Genomic DNA, 21993 nt, shown 5'->3' with positions numbered 1-21993 from the left:
GGGGATAAGAAAGGCACCATCACCACTATTGTTTTGCCTTTCTCGTACAACCAAGTTGTAACCGATAGGATTACTCCAAAACAGAACTTTTGATAGAAGGCCAAAAATGGTGGAAATGCATATCGAATAATGTAAAAATATGTAAAATGATAGAAAAAATGCGATCTAGACCTCCAAAATGTTTTTTTACCTTTCAAATGTGATTTTTTCAATGCATTTTATAATGCACGAGAAAGGCATCATCGTCGCTAGGTGGATTAATCTGGTTTTAAATTCTAGATTAAGTTCAACACCATTACCACTACATTTAACAAAACATAATTATGTATACACAATAGAGTGATTCAAATTTTGACTTTTTTGCACCCCGATGCTTAAACGATTGCATTTACCATTTCAATAATCCTGCTAAATTTTTAGCTAATTTGGATCTAATTTGAGTGAGCACGCGCAGTTTGAAGTTTGTATGAAAATTACTATGAACACAGTAACTTTTATGCAAAACCGTTCCCCAACGCTTCACATCAAGCTCTAAAAGCATCTAAGTACATCGGCAACATAGACAATTTTAACAGGAAACAGGTAGTCTTTGTTGCGAAACGATTTGATGCCTGCAAGAAATGTTATTAAGGGAATACTGAATCGTGGGAAATTCAATTTAAAACGTAAAAGAATAACATCAATATCAATAATGAGCATTTTTGTTTTCTTCATAACTTTGCTTCCAAACGACAAATCGCTTCGCAACAACAACTGCCTTCCAGCTTGCGATAAATTCTATGTAGTCACTGCGTTGATTATATATAAATAGTTCATGGGCCACCTCACGGAACGGTATTTCATAGAAAGGTCGGTTTTCACAGTAATTTCCATACAAACTTTAAATGACGTGTGCACAATCAAATTATATCCAAATTATTTAAAAATTTAGGAGGATTATTAAAATGGCAAATGCAATCGCTTAAGCATCGGGGGGCAGAAAAGTCAAAATTTGAATCACCCTAATACACATAACACAAAGGCAATGTTTTACTATTATTTTATATATACATATTAATTACAGGAACTGATAGTCCGTCATCGCCGCTTTCGTCATCAAGTCCAAAACCCCTGCTGAGTCCGCAACAAGGTCTATATAGTTTACAAAACGTCTGCAGTGAGTATTAAACAGATTCTTATGACCTAAAAAGTTGATATTAATCGTTGAAACCGATTTCATAATCAACAACCGTTCAATAATGACGTCCAAGGTTTTAAAGGGGGACAATAAATATACTAGGTATACAAAATAAATGCGACAGAGGGGGTAGGGGTAGGGGCTGGTCGAAAGACATCAAAAGTAGTGGTATAGGCCAAAGAGATATATAATATATAGGGTATCTGTTCCTATATCAATAACAATAAGAATGAGAATAATTATGCTCGGCTCACGTAATTTTTAATTGAAATCAATTTCTTCAAAAATGAAATTTTTATCACATTACTAGTCGACCCGGCAGACGTTATCCTACATAGTAGGCGAAAATGCGCGTTCTGAGCTGCCCATGCGAAATATCTTAATTTTAGTTTTTCATAATTTCTCCACCCTTACTCGTGATTTTTGCATGAGAAAATATCATATAAACCCGTTGGAAACCAGAACGGACATATTTGCTGAAGGAATGGAGAAAATTTATTCAGCCGTTTTAGAGTTATGCGGATACGAACACAGATCATTACATTTTTATTATATAGAAGATAGAAGAATTTAGCTAAAAACCATCATCACCGCCATGCATCTATTTCAATAACATTTAAAAACAGTTAATCATATGCCCGTGCCTATATCAATAATACTGTTTCCAACATTAAATACGTACACTATTACTTGTGTGTATACGTAACGATATGATTGCAGTGATGCCGAATTCTTCAATGTTTTGTATTTGAGTTGAAATATAATTACAAAATTGCAGTTTTTGTTGTAGTTTTCCAACTTATCAGTTTAATTTTATGTTTGTCATAGCTTATCTTTTCGATATACCTTATTTTACAAACATAAGAGTTGAATTTCACAATGAAAGTTCATTCAAGCATTTTTGAAATAAAAATCTAGGTCGGCAACCCTTGCAGATACTGCAAGCCATGTAAACAGTTTGGAATACGGACAAGGATAATTGAGACGTTGTTCGAAAGAAACCTATAACAGACTATAGGAAATCGCGTTGGTTTAAAAAATAATAATAATATTTATAGTAAAAATGTGACGTGCTTTATGTGTTGTGAAGTGAATACTAAAGGGATAGAATTGTTTTAGCTTTAAATTGAGTGAAAAGCAACGTCGTGAAAACAGATGAATCTGCTAGTAACAATCGAGCAGTGCATCAAACCAACAGCTCAGAGGTAGGAAAATGAAAAAGAATGTGTTTTATAATTTTGTTTGAAATAATTCATGTCTTGTGAATTAAAACATTACTTAAACAAAATTTTGAATAATATTCCAAACATTCAAAAATGTGTTCCATCCATTATTGTGTACATACGATGTGAGAAATTGTAAATAAATTATTTTTTTATTTGGTTCATCGACGGTTGGGATTAATATACGAGCTGTTATTAATATGGGAACAGATACCCTATATCAAAAAGTAGTATTTGAATAGCCCGAAAGGTAAGTAGTGTCTAGAAATATGTTTGGTAATAAGCAATAAAGTAAAGTAAGAACTAATGCAGCATTATACTAGCATCGCATATGCTCCATGCTGTAATATAAGTGTTCTGAAAACTTGACTGTGATAAATTAGCATTCTCAAAGCTGTCATGAGATATATAAGCATTCCGAATGCGCACCGTTTTTGTAAATTGCAATGAAACAGCTACTTAGGCTTTGTTCCGATTCGTGAATCAAAATCGAATTAAACTTAAAAGTGACAGTTCAAAAATTTCCAAACAACCCTGCTCGCAGAGCAAGATTACTTTTGACAGATATTGAATCATTTTTGATAGATGTTTTGTTGGTCTTGCTGAGTAGCACCAGCCATTCTTATGAGCTGGGGATTTCATAATTTCCGAACTGTCACTTTTAAGTTTAATTCGATTTTAATTCACGAATCGGACCAAAGCCTTAAAAGTGACATTTCAATAATTATCAAATAACCCTGATCGCAGAGCAAGATTACTTTTGACAGATATCGAATCATTTTGCATCGATGTCTTATTGGAATTGCTTGGTAGCACCAGCCATTCTTATGATTGGGTTATTTGATAATTTTCGAACTGTCAGTTCTGTCCAAATAAGACAGACCCTTAATTTTTTTTTTAATTTATTGATGTGTTTTTTTAATTCTAGGATTAAGTTCAACACAGACAGATCCTTAAAAGCATATAGGCTTTGGTCCGAATTGCGAAATAAAATCAAATTAAACTTAAAAGTGACAGTTCTTATGATCTCTGCGGTGAGCAAGATTACGTTTGACAGATATTGAATTATTTTTGATAGATGTTTTATTGGTATTGCTATTATTATGACCGGGGGATTTTGTGATTGACAGTCACTTTTAAGTTTAATTTGATTTTGTTTCGCGAATCGATTGTTTTTATACATCGATCATTATAGATATGCAATCACATGAAAATTGACAATCTATAAAGTACACTAGAAAAGCTGTTTATGCGGATTGATTTCATCAAATTTCTCTTCCGTTTTTTGTGAGGTCAACTCAATGTTTTGATCAAGGGCCCCGTACGCCTGTCACTGGCGAACAAAGCTCGTGTACTCTGCACCGAAGCTTACACAGAAAAAAATTCCGTGGTAAAAACTATTATTTTGTAGACTACTCTCTGTTTTTAAAGCTACCATGAAATTTCAGTAAATTTTACCATGGTTTCAGCGAAATTCACAACTGTTTCAGTTCATGTGACAACATTCCGCATTGGCCACAGTTGATTTTTACTGTGCGCATGGTAAAATCAAACGGCTTTGTTATCTGCTGAAATTTTCAGCACTGGCCACCAGTGGCCACTCACCCGGGAAAAACCCGGGAATTTGCAATCACCGGGAAAACCCCGGGAATTTGATGAAGCCACCCGGATTTTTTTTCAAATTTATATAAAGTTTATAATCCAAAAGTATATTTTTATTTAATAATATAGAAGATCTGATTATAACTTTAAAACACTTAAATTCGAGGCTGTACATTTGAAATGAATTATGAGAATTACTCGAAACAAGCATCTACAAACCAGGACTGATTTGCGATTTGAGCGTAACTTATTTTATAAACAAACATTGGAAGGCAAATAGTCCTACATTTGGGCAAAAAGTTCTGCTCTTTGATTTTTCACCATCTAAACGTTTATATATTCTTAATTAATTAAGTGCAACTAATAGAGGGATATTTGAATATTAAAAATGTCATATCAATCTGTCTAAAAAAATGCACGCCAGAGCCGCAATAGCATGCGCATTGAAAATACACTGCAGTATTTTCATTCTGCAGCGAGCATAGAAAATAAGAAAATAACGATATGTATCAAACAGTATCCTCTATCAGAAAAAGGAATTAGTTTAAGGGGAAACGTTTGCATTCTACAGAATCGAATCGCAAATCAGTCCCGAAGTAAATATTAATTTGTTTGATTAAAATTTTAGTAGTATAATTTCATCAGATTTTCTTTAATTAGATACTTTCTTAAAAGTTTTCACCAATATTTAGCCTCTTTGGATTTTGATAATGACTTATAGTAATGCTAGGTCTTCAATTGATATTTAATAAAGTTTTATCGCTTTTTCCTCAAATTCCTGCTTATTTTCAAGTGTTTGTTCAAAAAATCTTACGAGCTTTAAATAATTTTCTTAAATTTTATCACCAATCCTTACTGTTTTTACAATAAACATTTTGATCTGCCTTTTACAGCAAAAGACTGTTAGATCGTTAGTTTCAATGCGAGAAATTAGAGAAAACATTAGGCATATGAACTGAACATTCCTTAGGTAATTTTTTTTAATGGCTCATCAATGAACCATTTTCTTTACAATGTTATGAAAACTCATATGTGAATATGTACGTTATGTGGAAGATATTGATTTGGAAAATGTATTGGAGGAAAATGTAATAGGGCCCTCCTTAGCCGTGCGGTAAGACGCGCGGCTGCAAAGCAAGACCATGCTGAGGGTGGCTGGGTTTGATTCCCGGTGCCGGTCTAGACAATTTTCGGATTGGAAATTGTCTCGACTTCCCTGGGCATAAAAGTATCATCGTGTTAGCCTCATGATATACGAATGCAAAAATGGTAACCTGGCTTAGAAACCTCGCAGTTAATAACTGTGGAAGTGCTCAATGAACACTAAGCTGCGAGGCGGCTCTGTCCCAGTGTGGGGATGTAATGCCAATAAGAAGAAGAAGAAGATTGGAGGCAACCACTTTCCCTTCGATGGGACTCGAACCCATGACCCTACAGTACGCTAGACTGGTGCTTTAACCAACTAAGCTACGAAGGACCTCCGTCGGTCTTCGCAACCTAGAGGCTACTGAACGAGCTCGAGATTCCCACTCGCAATCCATTTCTCAAGCCAATACTTCCACATGTGTATAGTACACATCCACATTAGAGGAGCGTGAGTATTTAGAATGTCTGGCGGCTGTACACATTCTTCATCAGTAACTGCACAGTTAGTTTCTATTACCGAAATCGGTAAAATTTTACTGAGTTTTTGAACAGCTGACTTTACTCGGTAATTTTAAATGTTACTGATAACTCAGTAAAATTTTCATCCCATGAAATGTTAAAAAATACCGACTAGGTCAGTAAGTCTTATTGCTGACTTTTCGGTACTTTTATTGTTTACTTAGGTTTACCGAAGATTACAGTAATTTTTTTTCTTCAAAAAATGTTCCCCACAAAATTAATGTTTTCGTAAAAAAACACACGACGGTAAAAATCATCGTGTTATCAAATAACCCTATCCATCTGAATTGTTACAAAAGTTTGCTTTGAGACTCATACTATAGTTGTTTTGATCAGGTTTTGATGATTGCATCGTGGAACTCTGCGCTCCCTGGAAGGTCATGCGGTGTTATTATGTCCGATTGGGACTATATCGGTCAGCTGACATGAAAACCGCTCTTCCGCCTGCTGCCGTATGAAGTGCTCTCGCTGGAATTGTTCACGATCATTAGATGCAGCACCTGTAGTCGGAATATACAAGGATCATACCGCTTGATCGCCTTGTTTCTGTTCTGCTTGCGTAAGTGATTTTTTAGTTTCAGCAGGCACCAGTTCTACTACCAGCGGTTTTGTCAATTTAAGGATCCACGATATGGCCTTCCAGGAGCGTTCAGTTCGTCGAGGTCTCGTGGCAAATACAATTGCCAGAAGCTTGGAATAGAAAAACATGGCGGATTAAATGAACATGTTTGACACAAAGGAAAGCTTAGTTGACGTTTAAGCTTTGAAGATTTTTTTCGGTAAATTAAAAAAAACACCGGAATCTCGGTATTGATATTTACTGAGAAATCATTCTATTCAGTAAATATGCTTTTATTACGGGGAAGTCAGTAAGAATCATTATGGACGTCAGTAATCAAACAAATCTATTACTGGTCATCGGTTATATTTTGAGAAGTTACTGAGTTTCCGGTATTTTTTATGATTTACGGTTTGAAATCAGTAAAATAAATTAGCGAACAAGCTAACCGTTGTTAAGTGTGTGTACACAGTTAGTTTCTATTACCGAAATCGGTAAAATTTTACTGAGTTTTTGAACAGCTGACTTTACTCGGTAATTTTAAATGTTACTGATAACTCAGTAAAATTTTCAGCCCATGAAATGTTAAAAAATACCGACTAGGTCAGTAAGTCTTATTGCTGACTTTCGGTACTTTTATTGTTTACTTTGGTTTACCGAAGATTACAGTATTTTTTTTTCTTCAAGAAATGTTCCCCACAAAATTATTGCTTTCTTTAAAAAAACACACGACGGTAAAAATCATCGTGTTATCAAATAACCCTATCTATCTGAATTGTTACAAAAGTTTGCTTTGAGACTCATATACTATAGTTGTTTTGATCAGGTTTTGATGATTGCATCGTGGAACTCTGCGCTCCCTGGAAGGTCATGCGGTGTTATTATGTCCGATTGGGACTATATCGGTCAGCTGACATGAAAACCGCTCTTCCGCCTGCTGCCGTATGAAGTGCTCTCGCTGGAATTGTTCACGATCATTAGATGCAGCACCTGTAGTCGGAATATACAAGGATCATACCGCTTGATCGCCTTGTTTCTGTTCTGCTTGCGTAAGTGATTTTTTTTAGTTTCAGCAGGCACCAGTTCTACTACCAGCGGTTTTGTCAATTTAAGGATCCACGATATGGCCTTCCAGGGAGCGTTCAGTTCGTCGAGGTCTCGTGGCAAATACAATTTGCCAGAAGCTTGGAATAGAAAAACATGGCGGATTAAATGAAAATGTTTGACACAAAGGAAAGCTTAGTTGACGTTTAAGCTTTGAAGATTTTTTCGGTAAATTAAAAAAAACACCGGAATCTCGGTATTGACATTTACTGAGAAATCATTCTATTCAGTAAATATGCTTTTATTACGGAGAAGTCAGTAAGAATCATTATAGACGTCAGTAATCAAACAAATCTATTACTGGTCATCGGTAATATTTTGAGAAGTTACTGAGTTTTCGGTATTTTTTATGATTTACGGTTTGAAATCAGTAAAAGAAATTACCGAACAAGCAAACCGCTGTTAAGTGTGTACTGATCAAGTGAGGTTGTGTAAGCTATTTGCCAGTCGGTCGTCAAGCTCAGACCCGACCGCATTGCGTAGGCAAGAGCACGCAACTCAGGTTCAGTTCAATCAAAGTTAATTGCCTATTTCCGGGGATTAAACCACCCGACTTGGACGTTAATTTACAATGTTATGAAAACTCATATGTGAATATGTACGTTATATGGAAGATATTGATTTGGAAAATGTATTGGAGGTAACCACTTTCCCTTCGATGGGACTCGAACCCATGACCCTAAAGTACGCTAGACTGGTGCTTTAACCAATTAAGCTACGAAGGACCTCCGTCGGCCTTCGCAACCTAGAGGCTACTGAACGAGCTCGAGATTCCCAAATTGGACGCATAGTCAAATCACTCGCAATCCATTTCTCAAGCCAATACATTTTCCAAATCAATATCTTCCACATAACGTACATATTCACATATGAGTTTTCATAACATTGTAAATTAACGTCCATGTCGGGTAGTTTAATCCCCGAAAATAGGCAATTAACTTTGATTGAACTGAACCATTTTCTATTTTTTTAAGTATTTTTTCGTTAAAAAATTTCACTAAAAAAAAATTTAATGTTTTTGTAAATATTTCGAATTCCGTGGATATTCTTGCATTTGCATGTATTGATACATCAGGATTACTTTTATGTGTTTCAATATAAAAAACTTAAAAAATATATATAAATTCGAGGTACCTATACAAATTTTTCGAAAAAAGACGTCAAATTTTAAAATAAGCATACCTTTTGATGCATTGTAAATTTCGACCTGAGTCTTTGTCAAGTGTTACTTTATACTGTTTTCTGTGCTTTGCAATCAATACCGTGAAGCACCCTAATTTCGCGCACTATACATATAGTGGCCATTTGGAAACATTTGCTACTGCATCACGTAGTAGAAAGATTCTAAGTTCTCAAAAAAATGTAACTTGCAAATTTTGCTGCTATTAAAAAAAATGAGATATGAATCCGAGACCGTTGAATGCTCCTTATTTCGCGCAAAAAAATAGGATAGTTCCTAACTTCGCTCACGTTTGGAATTGAATATCGTTATTGATTTGATGAAATATAATCAATTAACCAATAGAAGCATGCATCCATTGTTCAAAATATGCAGATAACGGTATCAGACAGCAGTCAGTGACCCATTGTTTAGTCGAAATGGTATGTGCCTATATTTCGACCCTGGAGCTTTGCTCTAATTTTACTTCATGAATTTTAGTTGACACAAGTCATAATTCCTAAAATATCGTTTTCTTCTGAAATATAAACCATATAAAGGCATTGTATGAGCAATGTTTAGCTGGTGTCTAAAAAAGTTTAAATTTTCGAGACGTCATGAAAGAAAGTCTTAAATTCCGCTATCTCTTACATAGGACATCTTCAAATATGTGTTTTATACAAGGCAACTTCAATATTATATACATTATCTAAAATGCTGCTGTAGTTTGTAACGAGGTTACAGAACAAAAAGATATACTTATCCCCAACCTACCCTTATCATACCTTCTTTAAAAAAATACCACCCACATGGAAGGATGTCTAAAAGCGAACAGGAATATACCTGAATAGGACGCAAACCACCTTAGCCAAGCCACAATTTCATCCAGCGCCTCACCCAAGTTCCTTTTAAGAATGATTGGGCATGTGTGTGTTACCGGTACACTCATACCGCCAAATAAATTAAGCGGTTCAACTGTCACAAAACCTCGCGCTTTTTTTTCGTCTTCATTTTTTCACCGAGTCGAGTGCGGTTCGGTTAAAGCTATTCAGTATCTTTTTTTTTATTTGTGCGGAAAATCTGCGATACCTTTTGAAAATCGTATTAGCCACGCGAAATATACTTGATGGGCTACACCGAACCTATGAACATCGATGAACCTACGCCGAATGGAGTATCCTTCTCCACTGGACTCGATCATGGGCCAATCGCTTCCAGTCGCCCTGCATATTGAGCGCCCTCAGGTCCTCTTCAACTGCAAAAAGCCATCATGAACGCGTTCTTCTACGAAGCCTGCGACCTCTGCGCGAAATATACCTTTGAATAAACATATTTTGCCCCAGCGAAATCCATGGACGAAAAACCGATGATAACGGGCAGATTCCGTCGGAAAAACGGCTTTCTCTGATGGTAATGGTACATCTGTAAGTTTTTATCCCTTTCAAATTAAACTCAATTTCCAATTCTGATCATTTTCAGACGCATCTCCTCTATCATACTCATCAAGTGAGACTGAATTTGGAAATAAATCCAGAATCCCAAAGCTGAATGATTCAATTCTTGCTGCATCCGTCCGGGTTTGTCTTTTGCCTCCAGAGTAAATCAAAGCCGACGAAGTGTTAATTTCTCGCATTCATAGAAACGGCGCAAAATGCAAAATGCCAGCCAGCTTTGGGGAATGTTTCATGACGCACACATCTCGGACGACCGATACTCGATAAGCAAATAAGGGCCCATTCACAAATTACATAACGCTTTTGGGGGTGGGAGGGTGTCTGTCCGAGCGTTACGGCCCATACAAATTTCAGAACCATTCCATACAAAAAACGTTACGAGAGGGTGGGTGGGGGTTAAAAATGGTCAATTTTAGCGTTATGTAATTTGTGAATGAACCCTAAATATAAGGAAAAAAAATAAGGAAATAATAAAATAAAGACATTTTGTTTTACTCCTATAATTAAAAAAAATCTTATTCAAAATGTAAACAAAATGGAAGAAAAGGTTAACAGAATAAAAAAAAGAAAAAGAAGAAGGAATGGGGATATTCACATCTAGAAGATATCTAGAAGATTTGTGGTACTCGAGTCTAGGAGATATCGAGGTAACATCTACGAGACTAGACCTGTCAAATACAATCGGTTCTAACCGGTTTGATAATTTATTCATCGAGGTAGAAACGGTTGTTGCATTTGAGGCGGATTTGAGGTGTGACAGTTTCTAGACATCGAACAAAAATATCTAGGAGACTCATTTTTTTGTCTCAGAGATATCGCGGTAGATGTCTAGTACTCCTTTCCGAGTGGGTAAGCGTTAGCAATCAAGGACTTTCGTGTCGACTAGAGCGCCAAAGGGAGCTGTCAAAATCATACATGACATTCATGTTTAGGCCACCGGAAAAAGGTTTCCGAAGGCGAAATCAACCGATGTAGGCACTCGGGTGTAGAATAAAAGGCAATATATGTGTATAGCCAGAATATTCCATCTGTGTAATCAGATATCATTCCGACCACGAAGCAGTGAAAACGTGACAGGAGAACTTAGTTGTGAGCACCCAAACCCGAACAGTAGCTTAGCATAGAAAAGTAGAGTTTAGTGCAAAGGTTGAGCGAGCTGGTAATAAAAAGTAGTCGTGTTTCAGGAAAACATTGACTAGAGTCTGTGAGAAGGTGGTACGAGAAAACCTAACCAAGACTGCTCAACACTGCGTGAATTGCAGTAAGGGTCTGTTCACAAATTACGTAACGCAAAAATCCGAGTTTTTGACCCCCTCCCTCCCCCTCGTAACAAAAAGTAACATTTTTGGAACCCCCTCCCTCCCCCATATAACGCGTAACTGAGAAAATTTTGATGCCATTTTTTTCTTTCTCTAAAGCATGTGGGTTTTGATATTTATTGAACACTGTTATATGGAACGGCACATGATTGAAACCAAGGATATCAAGAATGCAGCTAGTAAAAACGAAAATAGAATTTGCGATCATATGGCCATTCCAATTTTAGTTTAGCGGGACTGATCTGTCGAGAAATACAACTTCTTCTTCTTCTTATTGGTGTTACATCCCCACACTGGGATAGAGCCGCCTCGCAGCTTAGTGTTCATTAAGCACTTCCACAGTTATTAACTGCGAGGTTTCTAAGCCAAGGTACCATTTTTGCATTCGTATATCATGAGGCTAACACGATGATACTTTTATGCCCAGGGAAGTCGAGACAATTTCCAATTCAAGAATTGCATAGACCGGCACCGGGAATCGAACCCAGCCACCCTCAGCATGATCTTGCTTTGTAGCCGCGCGTCTTATCGCACGGCTAAGGAGGGGCCGAGTCGAGAAATACAAACGATAGACAAATTATTTTTAAATTAAACTGTTTAATGTGGTTGAAGTGGTTGAGCTAAAATGCAATTCTCGCGTGATTTTTGAAAACGTCGTAAGTCCAAAAGAGAGGCTCTCTTTGTTTACTTTCTCTTTCGATTATTACAAAGCCATTCTAATATTTACATTGGATTTTCCAGCACCGATCTGAAGAAAATAGCTTTGTCTAGTGTGCTGAGGTGAAAATATTGCACCAAATTTTAAACTAACCTAGATATTAGCAAAAGAGAGCGTAATGAAAGAGAGTCTCTCATTTGGACTTACGACGTTTTCAAAAATCACGCGAGAATTACTTAGAATGAAAACTCTTTGGATTGCCTTTATTAACTTTGGCTTGGTTTGGGAGATCTAATCATGAAATACAATACCAATAAAAGGTTCGAGGCCGTTCCATAAAATAATATAACCTGTGGAAATCGTGCATATTCATCGTGAGACAAAAATGTTTCGAAATTTTGCAAGAATTATTCGAACAAAACTCACTGTCTTTTAGGATTCCCAAAAAAAACTTACTCTGAGATAAAAAACTACAAATACTAGCATGGGACAATTATGGGTAGTATGGAAAGGTTGATACGTATTCATCGTCTTGATCAAAATATATTGCAATTACTTCAATCAGTAATTTAAAAAAAACCTTTAAAATATTTTTTTATTCGCGTTATGCGTAACATTTGGTAGTACCCACCCCTCCCCCACCTTTTAGTGTAACAAAGTATAACGCAAGTTGGACCTCCCCCCTCCCCCCAAAAGCGTTACGTAATTTGTGAACAGACCCTAAACTAAAAGGTGGTACGTATCGACCCGAACGACCCGAACCCTCTCAGCTAAAGCTTCCCAGTTATCGTAGACCACCGTACTAGCCGCCTGCAACCACGATCAATACCGCCGCTCTGTAAGCTCGTATGCGGCTGATGGTGTATGTCAAGGATTTAAGCTACCACCCACCAGCATTATGCAACAATCGCGCGCAACGAAACCCACCACCTGTGCAGCATCCATCTCGACAGTGACGTACGCAGTAAGCGATACCCGATACTAACCCCTAGAAATTAATGTATTGGAGAATGGATGGCGTTCATTGATTAAAAACCTATGTTTGAATGAAACGTTGAGTTGTGAAGTGGAAGGTTTATTGAAAGATACGCAAATCGAATGTTTTTTTTTTGTTCTTTGCGGCAATTTTAGTTGTTTATTTCCAATTATTCTCCGTCTGTTGGTTTCACACGAACGGTTCGCCAGTGTATGATTTTCGGACAACCCGCCCTGAGGTCTCTAGCCGGAACGGGAAGTTTATAAATTGTTAAATCGCTCCTTCGCGGTGACCTCGGTCACCTGGCGCATAAGTGAAGGTCGTGAGCTCCCTTTAAACCCTGAAAACAGCCCCGCCCGTTACAAGTTTTATCTTAAGTTTAGCATCATTTTACACATCGCACATTTTAGCATCATTTTACACATCGGCTTTGATAGCTATTGCAGGCACTGATCTATAAGATTTTTCAAGTCAACATTAGTCGATGTCGGTGGTTATCCGCCTGAAAATTAGATAAAAAGCGTATGGGAATGAACTCTTCGGGTTCTATTCAGTGTAAAACTGTCCTGTGTATTATTATTGCTTTTGTTTCATTAGAATGTTGCTAATGAAACTACGCAACAACAATAAACGAGATTAGGCACCATAATTACTCTCATATACCTAATTTCGCGCACAAAGCGAAAGTCTACATAAACCCAAAATACATAAAATTTTACACTTTTCAGTAGTAATGATAGGGCAATTGATCCGATGGTTGTGGGTGTACCAATAGTTGCGGTAGTCCATGTTATGTCATATCTACGAATTAATCGCAGTAGTCTACATGATCTATCGTTTGTTTGACATATCAACACACTATTCAAAGAGGAACAGCCTCGGAATTTATCCAAAATAGGTAATTATCATTAAAACACTTTAATATTTTTCGTCTTTGCACCAATAGTTGCGGTAGTGGTCCTATAGTTGCGAGTCGCACAGAAAAACAATGGGATTCGCAACTATAGGAACACAAATTAAAAAATACCGCAACTATTGGAATACTGTACCAATAATTGGTGGTTTAATTTTAGAGCACAATTATGAATATTGTTGCGATGGTTTCCCAACTGCAAGAAAAGTAAGTCCAATAGCTTTTGGGGAAGATCCATTAATTACGTAACGCAAAAATTGGCCATTTTCAAAACCCCCTCCCCCCTATGTCACACTTTTTGTATGAATCATTCAAAAATTTTGTATGGATTGTCACACTTCGGTCAGCCCCCTCCCCCTCTGAGCATTACGTAATTTATGGATATTCCCTTGGATACACCCACAAGGTAAACAAAACAAAATATGTATCAGTTTCAAGAGCTAAAACAGTGAAAGGGAGTGCTTAGTTCCTCCACTATTGGGTCATTTACCCTAGATAAACATATCCAACAGAGCATAATGGATACAAATATTTCCAAAAAGTAGCCAGTTTTGTACAGTAAAATCATTTGTTTTCTTGGGTCATGTTCTTCGTCGCTGTGCTAAGCACATGCAAATATGGCGGTCGATGGGAGGATCAAATTGAAATAATTTTATTTGGTGTACTAAACCAAGTTTGTTTTTCAATTTTTTTCGTGAAAAACATTCAATAACAATGATATTTTGTAATCCTCCAGATTTTTCAATTTTGACTGGCACCTAAAAATTTAAAAAAAATTAATGATTTGATAATGCGCGAAATTAGGGCACATCACGGTATTTTTTTTTTTTTTTTTTGCTTTATTAATGTCACATTACGGTATGTCAAAAACGAAATATTTTGAGTTGTGCCAGTATTGCACGAAACCGTTGATATGTGCGCTTTTCATTATTTTCCTGCCACATAGCTTCTAGAGTGCAATCAATATCTCAAAAGCTTTTCGGACAAAGCAGCAGTTAGAACTTGAATTCTTTTACAGCGAGTCATGAGTTTGTTAGAATGTTAGAATTCAATGCTTATTATCAATTAACTGAATTGATAATTAAATATAATGTTGTACATTTTATATATGTACCATGAAACTATTCTCTTTGGTCAAATAAAATACATTGTTTTACATAATCAAAACCTATCAAAACCCTCTCAGGCACTTTTAAAAGTTTCCAAACGCCACCGTATGGGCTGCGGATCCGGCGACCGACGAGGGTTTGGTGGAGGGGCTGGGAATCGAACCCATGACCATTCGCTTATAAGGCGAACGTGTAGCCAACTACGCTACGGGACCCTTACGATTGTAAATAACTATTGATCCACAATCAAAAAAAAAAATTATTCTAGTTTTTCATTAATTTCGGATATGCTAATTAACTTTTGTTATTTATTTTTTCTTGAAAGTTTTATAAGGAATCGTTAGTATTTTTCTTAAAAGTGATTCCTTCCTACCTTGATTGTTTTCAATAGTTTCACTATTTTTACACAAAATTGATTATACAAGCAGTCTAATGAAACCTTTTTTTTTAACTTTTTAAAGTGTTTTTTTAATCTACAAATTAAGTTCAACACCAACCATAATATATGATATATTAAATATTGCTTTTTATGTTAGTCAAACAATTTAAAGAAAGTTGGAAAGTGCAAAATTTTATGGAGTTCCACACTGCCGTTATAGGCATAACTGTCCCATGTAGATAGGAATTCCTGAAACACCTGCGAATAACAGCAGTACAGCTGTCAATTTTTTTTTGTCTTTGTTTGTTTGTTTTTTTTTTAATTTTACATTTAGTTCAACACATTACAGCTGCCAAAGAAAGGGTTAAGAATATGATGAATGATGGAATGCAAAAATAGATCGTAGAACGATTAAATATATTACGTGCAAATCTGAGGCCATATAGTTGCGAATTGCATTCAGTCAAATGGAAGCATTCACGTATATCGCCAAAAAATAAATAACAATTTGTAAACTTATTATTATTGCTTGGTTAATAAATATTTAGTTGGGTTGTTTAGACGAATTGTTTTTCGACATGGGGGCACATGGTACTGATGATTTTTTTTAAACATTGTTTTGATGATCTCTATTGATTTTAATGTATGTGAAATGAAGCAATATTTTTTTTAGATTCCAGATCGCGTCAAACGTCAATCGATGTAACGGATTCTATGAATTCAGAGGAAGTTTATAAGAATCTTCGCAAGACAACAGCTGAAATACAAAATTATAGTTTTGAAGCAAAACTAGATAGAGACGCCAACAGTAAAGATTCAGGAATAAGTCAAATGGGAGAAGTACAAATCCAAAACACCGAGAACTATTTATTAGGATCTAATGGTTTTAATGGCCACATTGGGTAATAATCTATTTGAGCATTCAGACTACGAGCACGTGATGTAGAGTAATTTAATGTCATAGTTACTCATTTAATTTTAACTGAAAATAATGTATAATTTACTCTGTATCATGCTTAGCCTTATGTGATATCATATTTTAACTATCTGTAACGGTTTTTTACAGGATTGAAAAGGACGATTCATGTAATGGATCTAAGACACAATCTGCAACCACAACTGAATCAAACACACCTGAGAACACCGTTCGTCTAGATAGCATTGACATACATTCGAAACCAATGCTGCATTCACAGCGTCATCATCAATATTCTTTAACAGATACAGGAGAACTACTTGTGGATGGTATTTAATTGTCAAATAACCCCTCTAATAAAGAAAATAACAATAATTTTTTTTCGCGGATAGGCGGCGTTAAAGAAAATGATATCATAAAAGCAGCAATTGTTCTGTCCCATGAAACCAATCCAGAAACAATAGTACAAGTTTTAGAAAATTTGCAAACTTGTATCAAGCATGGGAACTGTGAATTGCCAATAAAAAATTTTAAGTAATAATGTTAATGTATCCGTGTTGCACAAATTAATACCTTTTTTATTTCAGAGCTGTCATGAAAATGTTACTAAATTTGATGGAGTCACAAAATTTCACAGTATTGATTGTAGCTTTGCACACACTGGGACGAATAGTTCGTAGTGCTGAGATGAAGACGTGTTGGAGTAATTTCTTGGAATTAATTTTATTAAAAATAATTGACTGTTATAAAATCAGTAAAGAGGTGAGACATATTCATTTTACCATGAAGTATTCATATTTCACGCTCGTAAATTGCTTGTGACTGTCTGTATCGAATAATTTTAAAAATATTTTCGGAGATCCATTGAATAAATAGTAAATTTTAAAACTTTGGAAGTTAGGCGTGACCCTGCGAGAAATATACCTATTTCATGATAATGAAATCCATATTTGATTTAATTATAATTTTGCAGGTATCAAGAGAAATCGACATCATTATAGTAAAAATAGCAAATGTTTTACCGTTAGACATTTCTGTAAATATTCTCAACCCAGTTATTGCAACTGGTGACTTTCCTGCAAACCTTTGCGCTTTAAAAGTTCTCAAAGAGTTGGCGCACAAACAGGGCAAAGATTTAACAGATAATCATCTAGACAGCATAATGCCAAACATAGCTAGGGTAAGTTTTGTGAATATGTAGTTATAGCATTCCGTATATTTCTTTAACTACGTATTGCAGTTAGCTGATGATAGTCAATCCATGGTTCGAAAAGCTGCAGTATTTTGCATGGTTGAGCTGTACATTGTGATGGGCGAGGAGAAGGTAAAACCAAAATTCGCGCTTCTCAACGCTAGTAAGATAAGGTATGTTTTTAATTCGACTTGTGAGCGGATTCAATGTTTTTTTCTCCAGTTTCCACGTGTTTTTACACTCATGTCGCCTTTTGGCATATGTCGCTAGTTAAAACGTTACTTGTCAAACTTTCGTAGTCGTAGCTATTATAGTTAGTGGAATCACATAGTGAGCGGAAATGAATCCGTTGCCACCAGAAGCACTGTCAAACGTTCTCCAAACAAGCGTGACGTCATTATTTTAATAACAGTATTAAGGGGTGTGATATCCATATTCGCCTGGTACATGCTAAAAAAAACGTACCCAACCATGCTTTCGCTCATGTTTCAATTCCACTATCTGTAATAGAGGTTATAAACCTGTAGAGAAAGTTTGTCGCTATGGCTACCATTGTTCTGCTGCCCGGAACATGTTAGGTACGGAACTATCACATCGTAAGGATTTTTTCATCGTCCCTATCCCCATCCTACAAAAAATGTTCCAGGCAGCGACGACAGCGACAATCTTTCTCTTTTTATTTGTAACTTCGTTTATAGTAGTTATTATCGGATTTGCGCTTTGTGATATTGAAAATGCAACTCATGTTCAATGAGTTGGATCCGCTACCAATTCACTTTAATTAAATAGTTTAATAATCACTTTTTTTATCATTTTTCAGGTTGCTTAACGTTTACATAGCGAAATCAATGAGCAGTAATAAGGGATTGAGCTCATGATCAAAACAGGCCATGTGATTACTGTTCAAAGGACGCAAAATCGCAAAAATTCTATGTAAATTTGGTAGAAATGTTTCAGTTATACATGAATAATATTTATTTAACATCTACCATGTCGTTTGTAATTTTGCTCTATTTGAGGAAAATACCATTGTATAACTCTTCCAACTTCTAATAATCTAAAAAAGTGTCATTGTTAGCGCTAACAGTTTACAAGTGATAACAAAATAAATTTTTCTAGCTTGAATGTAAATATTTTAATTCCGAAGTGATTTTTTTTCTGTATTGCCCCTGATTTCATAGTTAACGTTAGAGCCAGTGGCGTAGCCAGAAAATTGGTATGGGGGGGGGTTTTCTGAACATATTTTTTTTTTTTCGAAAAAAAAAATTTCTTCTAAAAATGTTGTCTTTGGGGGGGGTTCTATGCCCAAAACCACCCCCCTGGTTAGAGCTATTACATTTCCACAGGCCTTTGGGATGACTTAACCTTTTTCCGCCCACGACTTTTTAATTGTAATTCAGTTGTTACTTGATTTCAATGGTCAATATTTTGATAGAAATTTGATTATAATATAATATTAGGGGAACTGCTCCTGGATTTCATCTCATGGCTCCGCTGTTCATCTCATCAAAAACTAAGCAATGAAAAGAAACTTGATTTGTTTCTCATTTTTGTGATTTTTTTTTCAGGAAGCGACGAAATTGGTGTCTGTTGTCTTAAATAACTATCATTTGAAAATAATATGTCTGGCAATAGTGTGAGTCAATCAACATTTTTTTTCACTTTTCGGTAATAATGATACAAATTGTATAAAACAAAGTTTCCCAAAGTGGTGGGTCGCGACCCCCCAGCCTGTGAAAATTTTATGGAAGATGGTCACGACCAGCCAACTTTGGGAAGCTATGGTAAAAAAGTAAAGGATTGTTTAAAGCATCGTGAATTTCTTTTGGCACCTGTTACTGATTTATCACGTTTCACTACTGTGTTAGTTATATTTGAAATCTTTTCTCTTGAAGGTACAATGGGGTAAATGGGGTAAGTGAAAAAAAACGCAAGTATTTAACTGATGAAGCACAGAATTCTTCAATTTCACTTCACAATCATACAAGGCCATTCAAACTAATGTGAAACATGAAATAATGAATCATTTTTGAAAAAAAAAATATTTTATTGCTTTGCCACGGGTGGGGCAAGTGAAAATGTTCCGACACTGAATGCATTACTCTATTTTTTTAAACAAAAATAATTTCTTTCAAGCGTATATGAACAAATAATACCAATTCGCTTTTGATTATTAGAGTGATAATACAAAATCAATAACCGAAAGTACAAAGCGTGTCAGTGTATTGAATAATCCATGTTTGACAAATAATTCGTAAAAAATGGTATTTATAGAGCTTGTGGTAGGGTAACAGTACCAATAGTGGAGGTTTTAGTAGATCCACAAAAGAAAATATTTTTTAAAAATTGATAATTATGGGAAATTTACAGCCTAAATATCTTAGTTAATAGATAATAAATTTGCTAACAAAAATTAGATTGATGTCATTTAACATCAACAATTACCAAATATTGCTTGCATCACTATGGGTACACTGTTTCTTTAGTGGCGGTAAAAAATTAATTTTGGTTCCCATAGTGGTGCTATCCATTAGTTTCTTATGGGACTCGCCACTATTGGTACAGTTGCACCACTATAGGTGCAAGAGAGCCAATTTTGTTAAGGAAAACATTGTTTTCAATCGTTTTTCAAGCCAAATCTTACGATAAGTTGCATTTAACAGGATATTTAAAGCACGACGCATCAACTGAAACCATCTTAAAGTGTATAAATATGATAAATCTCATTAAAACCTCACTACCTCCACTATTGGTGCTACCTCCACTAAGGGAACTATTACCCTATATTGAATAAAAGACATCCGTTCTGTTGTGACGCATACAATAATCTGATTCCATCAACCGTCCATAGCCTACTAGAACAATCCACTAACACATCTCCTTTTTATATAATTTTCAATTACAATTATTAATAGTTACAATGTATTTATCCTAAAATTTTTAAAACCAAACGCTGTTTCCCTTGTCATAAGACGAGTTTGTACAATACCATTTAATTCCACCACTTAATTGTACCTTGACATATACGAATTTCGACCTCAACAGTAAGGTCGTCTTCAGTGTATCGTACTTGACTCGACTTGAAGAAAATGATCGCAGCTTACACTATTTATACTATGCGTAGGTATAATAATTTATCTAGGTATAATTTACTACGGTGCTTACTTCTACTCGCTTGTTGCGCTTAATGCTTAGGCACAGACAAACAGACGTAACAGCTAGAACAATTTGTTTCAAAATCCATCGCCCAGTTATTTTACCACCACCTAACGTGCATGTTGTACGAAACACAGTTTAGTACGACAATGTCAACAGAAGGCGCTAGTGTGAGATGTCAAATACAAAGGTATACGATGCGCGCGCCCCTGGATGTGAAACTCGCAAGCAGTTGAATTTAAAACGACCGTTGAGCTCATGGTCGATGGGAATTTTCTCAGTGTTACGTCTGTTTGTCTGTGGCTTAGGTATAAACTTGAAGAGCCAGGAGCTACCATTTCCTTGATCTTTATTCAACAACCGCGTTTGTACCTGTCGGTAGATTTCCAAGCTCTCAGCAACATCAAGTTTCCACGGAGAAGAGACATTTCTTTAAATTTTAATGTTTGATGTCGTAATTGAATGATTTTCCTGATATACATGTTCAGCTACCTTAGACCTAAACTCATAATTTAATCTCTTATCAGTTTCCCTCTTAGCCTTACTTACTTGTTACGTAAGTTATGATTTTGCGTTATGTTGACTAATGCTCATTCAGTGTGCAAACATGTTCCGTGCATAAACCGCAGTGTGAACCCGGCTCAACGTAAACATTCGCGATTGCTGAAGAACACTATCTTGAAGGAGACTTACCTGATGGATATTTTCATGCCGAACTGGATTGACAGCAACCACATCCGCTGCAGAAAACCGTCACTGACAAAAGATTTAATCAGCATCGTTAGTGCCAGGTGGAATATAGTGGTACCGGGAATCGCTTACTCGGGAGAAGTTTCGGGAGCAATAATCGTAAACTAATAAACAAAAAAGTCGCGTCGAGTACACTAATTCAAAAGAGTAATAATTTGAAAAAACAAATAGTCCGACCTGTCATAAGACGAGTTTATACAATCCCATTGAATTCCACCACTTAATTGTATCTTGACAGATACGTATTTCGACCTCAACAGTAAGGCCGTCTTCAGTGTCTCGTACTTGACTCGACTGAGGTGAAAACATTCTACTAAAAAGCTCAAAATAGTCCGAACTCACAACAAACAACTTTGTCGGCGTGTCTCCCACTGCGCAGGACGAGGCACGTGGAAAACGGACATCATTTCATTCAGTTGTGGACCAAAGAAGGAACGATAGTCAACGGTGGAATTCCAGATCCAACAACCGCCGGATGATTCTCGACAACAACCCAACGAGTACAAGAAAGCGAGGTACGCAGCAAGCAAGGTGGATCGTTCAGGAAAACGATATTCGGACCCTCAATAGGCTGCGTGGTTGGCGACGTACAGCCAAGAATCGAGTTGAATGGAGAAGTCGTTTATGTACAGCACTACTGGTCACTTCGGCCTTAGCCTGAGTAAATAACAATACCACGTAT

The 21993-nt window shown here is 36.1% G+C and overlaps 1 protein-coding gene across 10 annotated transcripts in view; it reads left to right on the top strand.

The window, feature by feature from the left end:
• Positions 1-18544, top strand: part of LOC134217420 (CLIP-associating protein) — a 128650-nt gene extending 110106 nt beyond the window's left edge. For all 10 annotated transcript variants that reach the window (XM_062696172.1, XM_062696171.1, XM_062696179.1 and 7 more), the window contains 8 exons: positions 1064-1156; positions 15971-16199; positions 16364-16542; positions 16606-16747; positions 16801-16975; positions 17187-17393; positions 17454-17578; positions 18226-18544. In XM_062696172.1, coding sequence (XP_062552156.1) covers positions 1064-1156; positions 15971-16199; positions 16364-16542; positions 16606-16747; positions 16801-16975; positions 17187-17393; positions 17454-17578; positions 18226-18283 — 1208 coding nt within the window. In that variant the 3' untranslated portion in view covers positions 18284-18544. The remainder of the gene's footprint in view (positions 1-1063; positions 1157-15970; positions 16200-16363; positions 16543-16605; positions 16748-16800; positions 16976-17186; positions 17394-17453; positions 17579-18225) is intronic.
• The last annotated feature ends 3449 nt before the right edge of the window (positions 18545-21993 follow it).

The sequence above is a fragment of the Armigeres subalbatus genome, chromosome 2 (genome assembly GCF_024139115.2).
Source record: "Armigeres subalbatus isolate Guangzhou_Male chromosome 2, GZ_Asu_2, whole genome shotgun sequence".
Taxonomy (NCBI): Eukaryota; Metazoa; Arthropoda; class Insecta; order Diptera; family Culicidae; genus Armigeres; species Armigeres subalbatus.
This window is presented reverse-complemented; position numbering and strand designations above follow the sequence as displayed.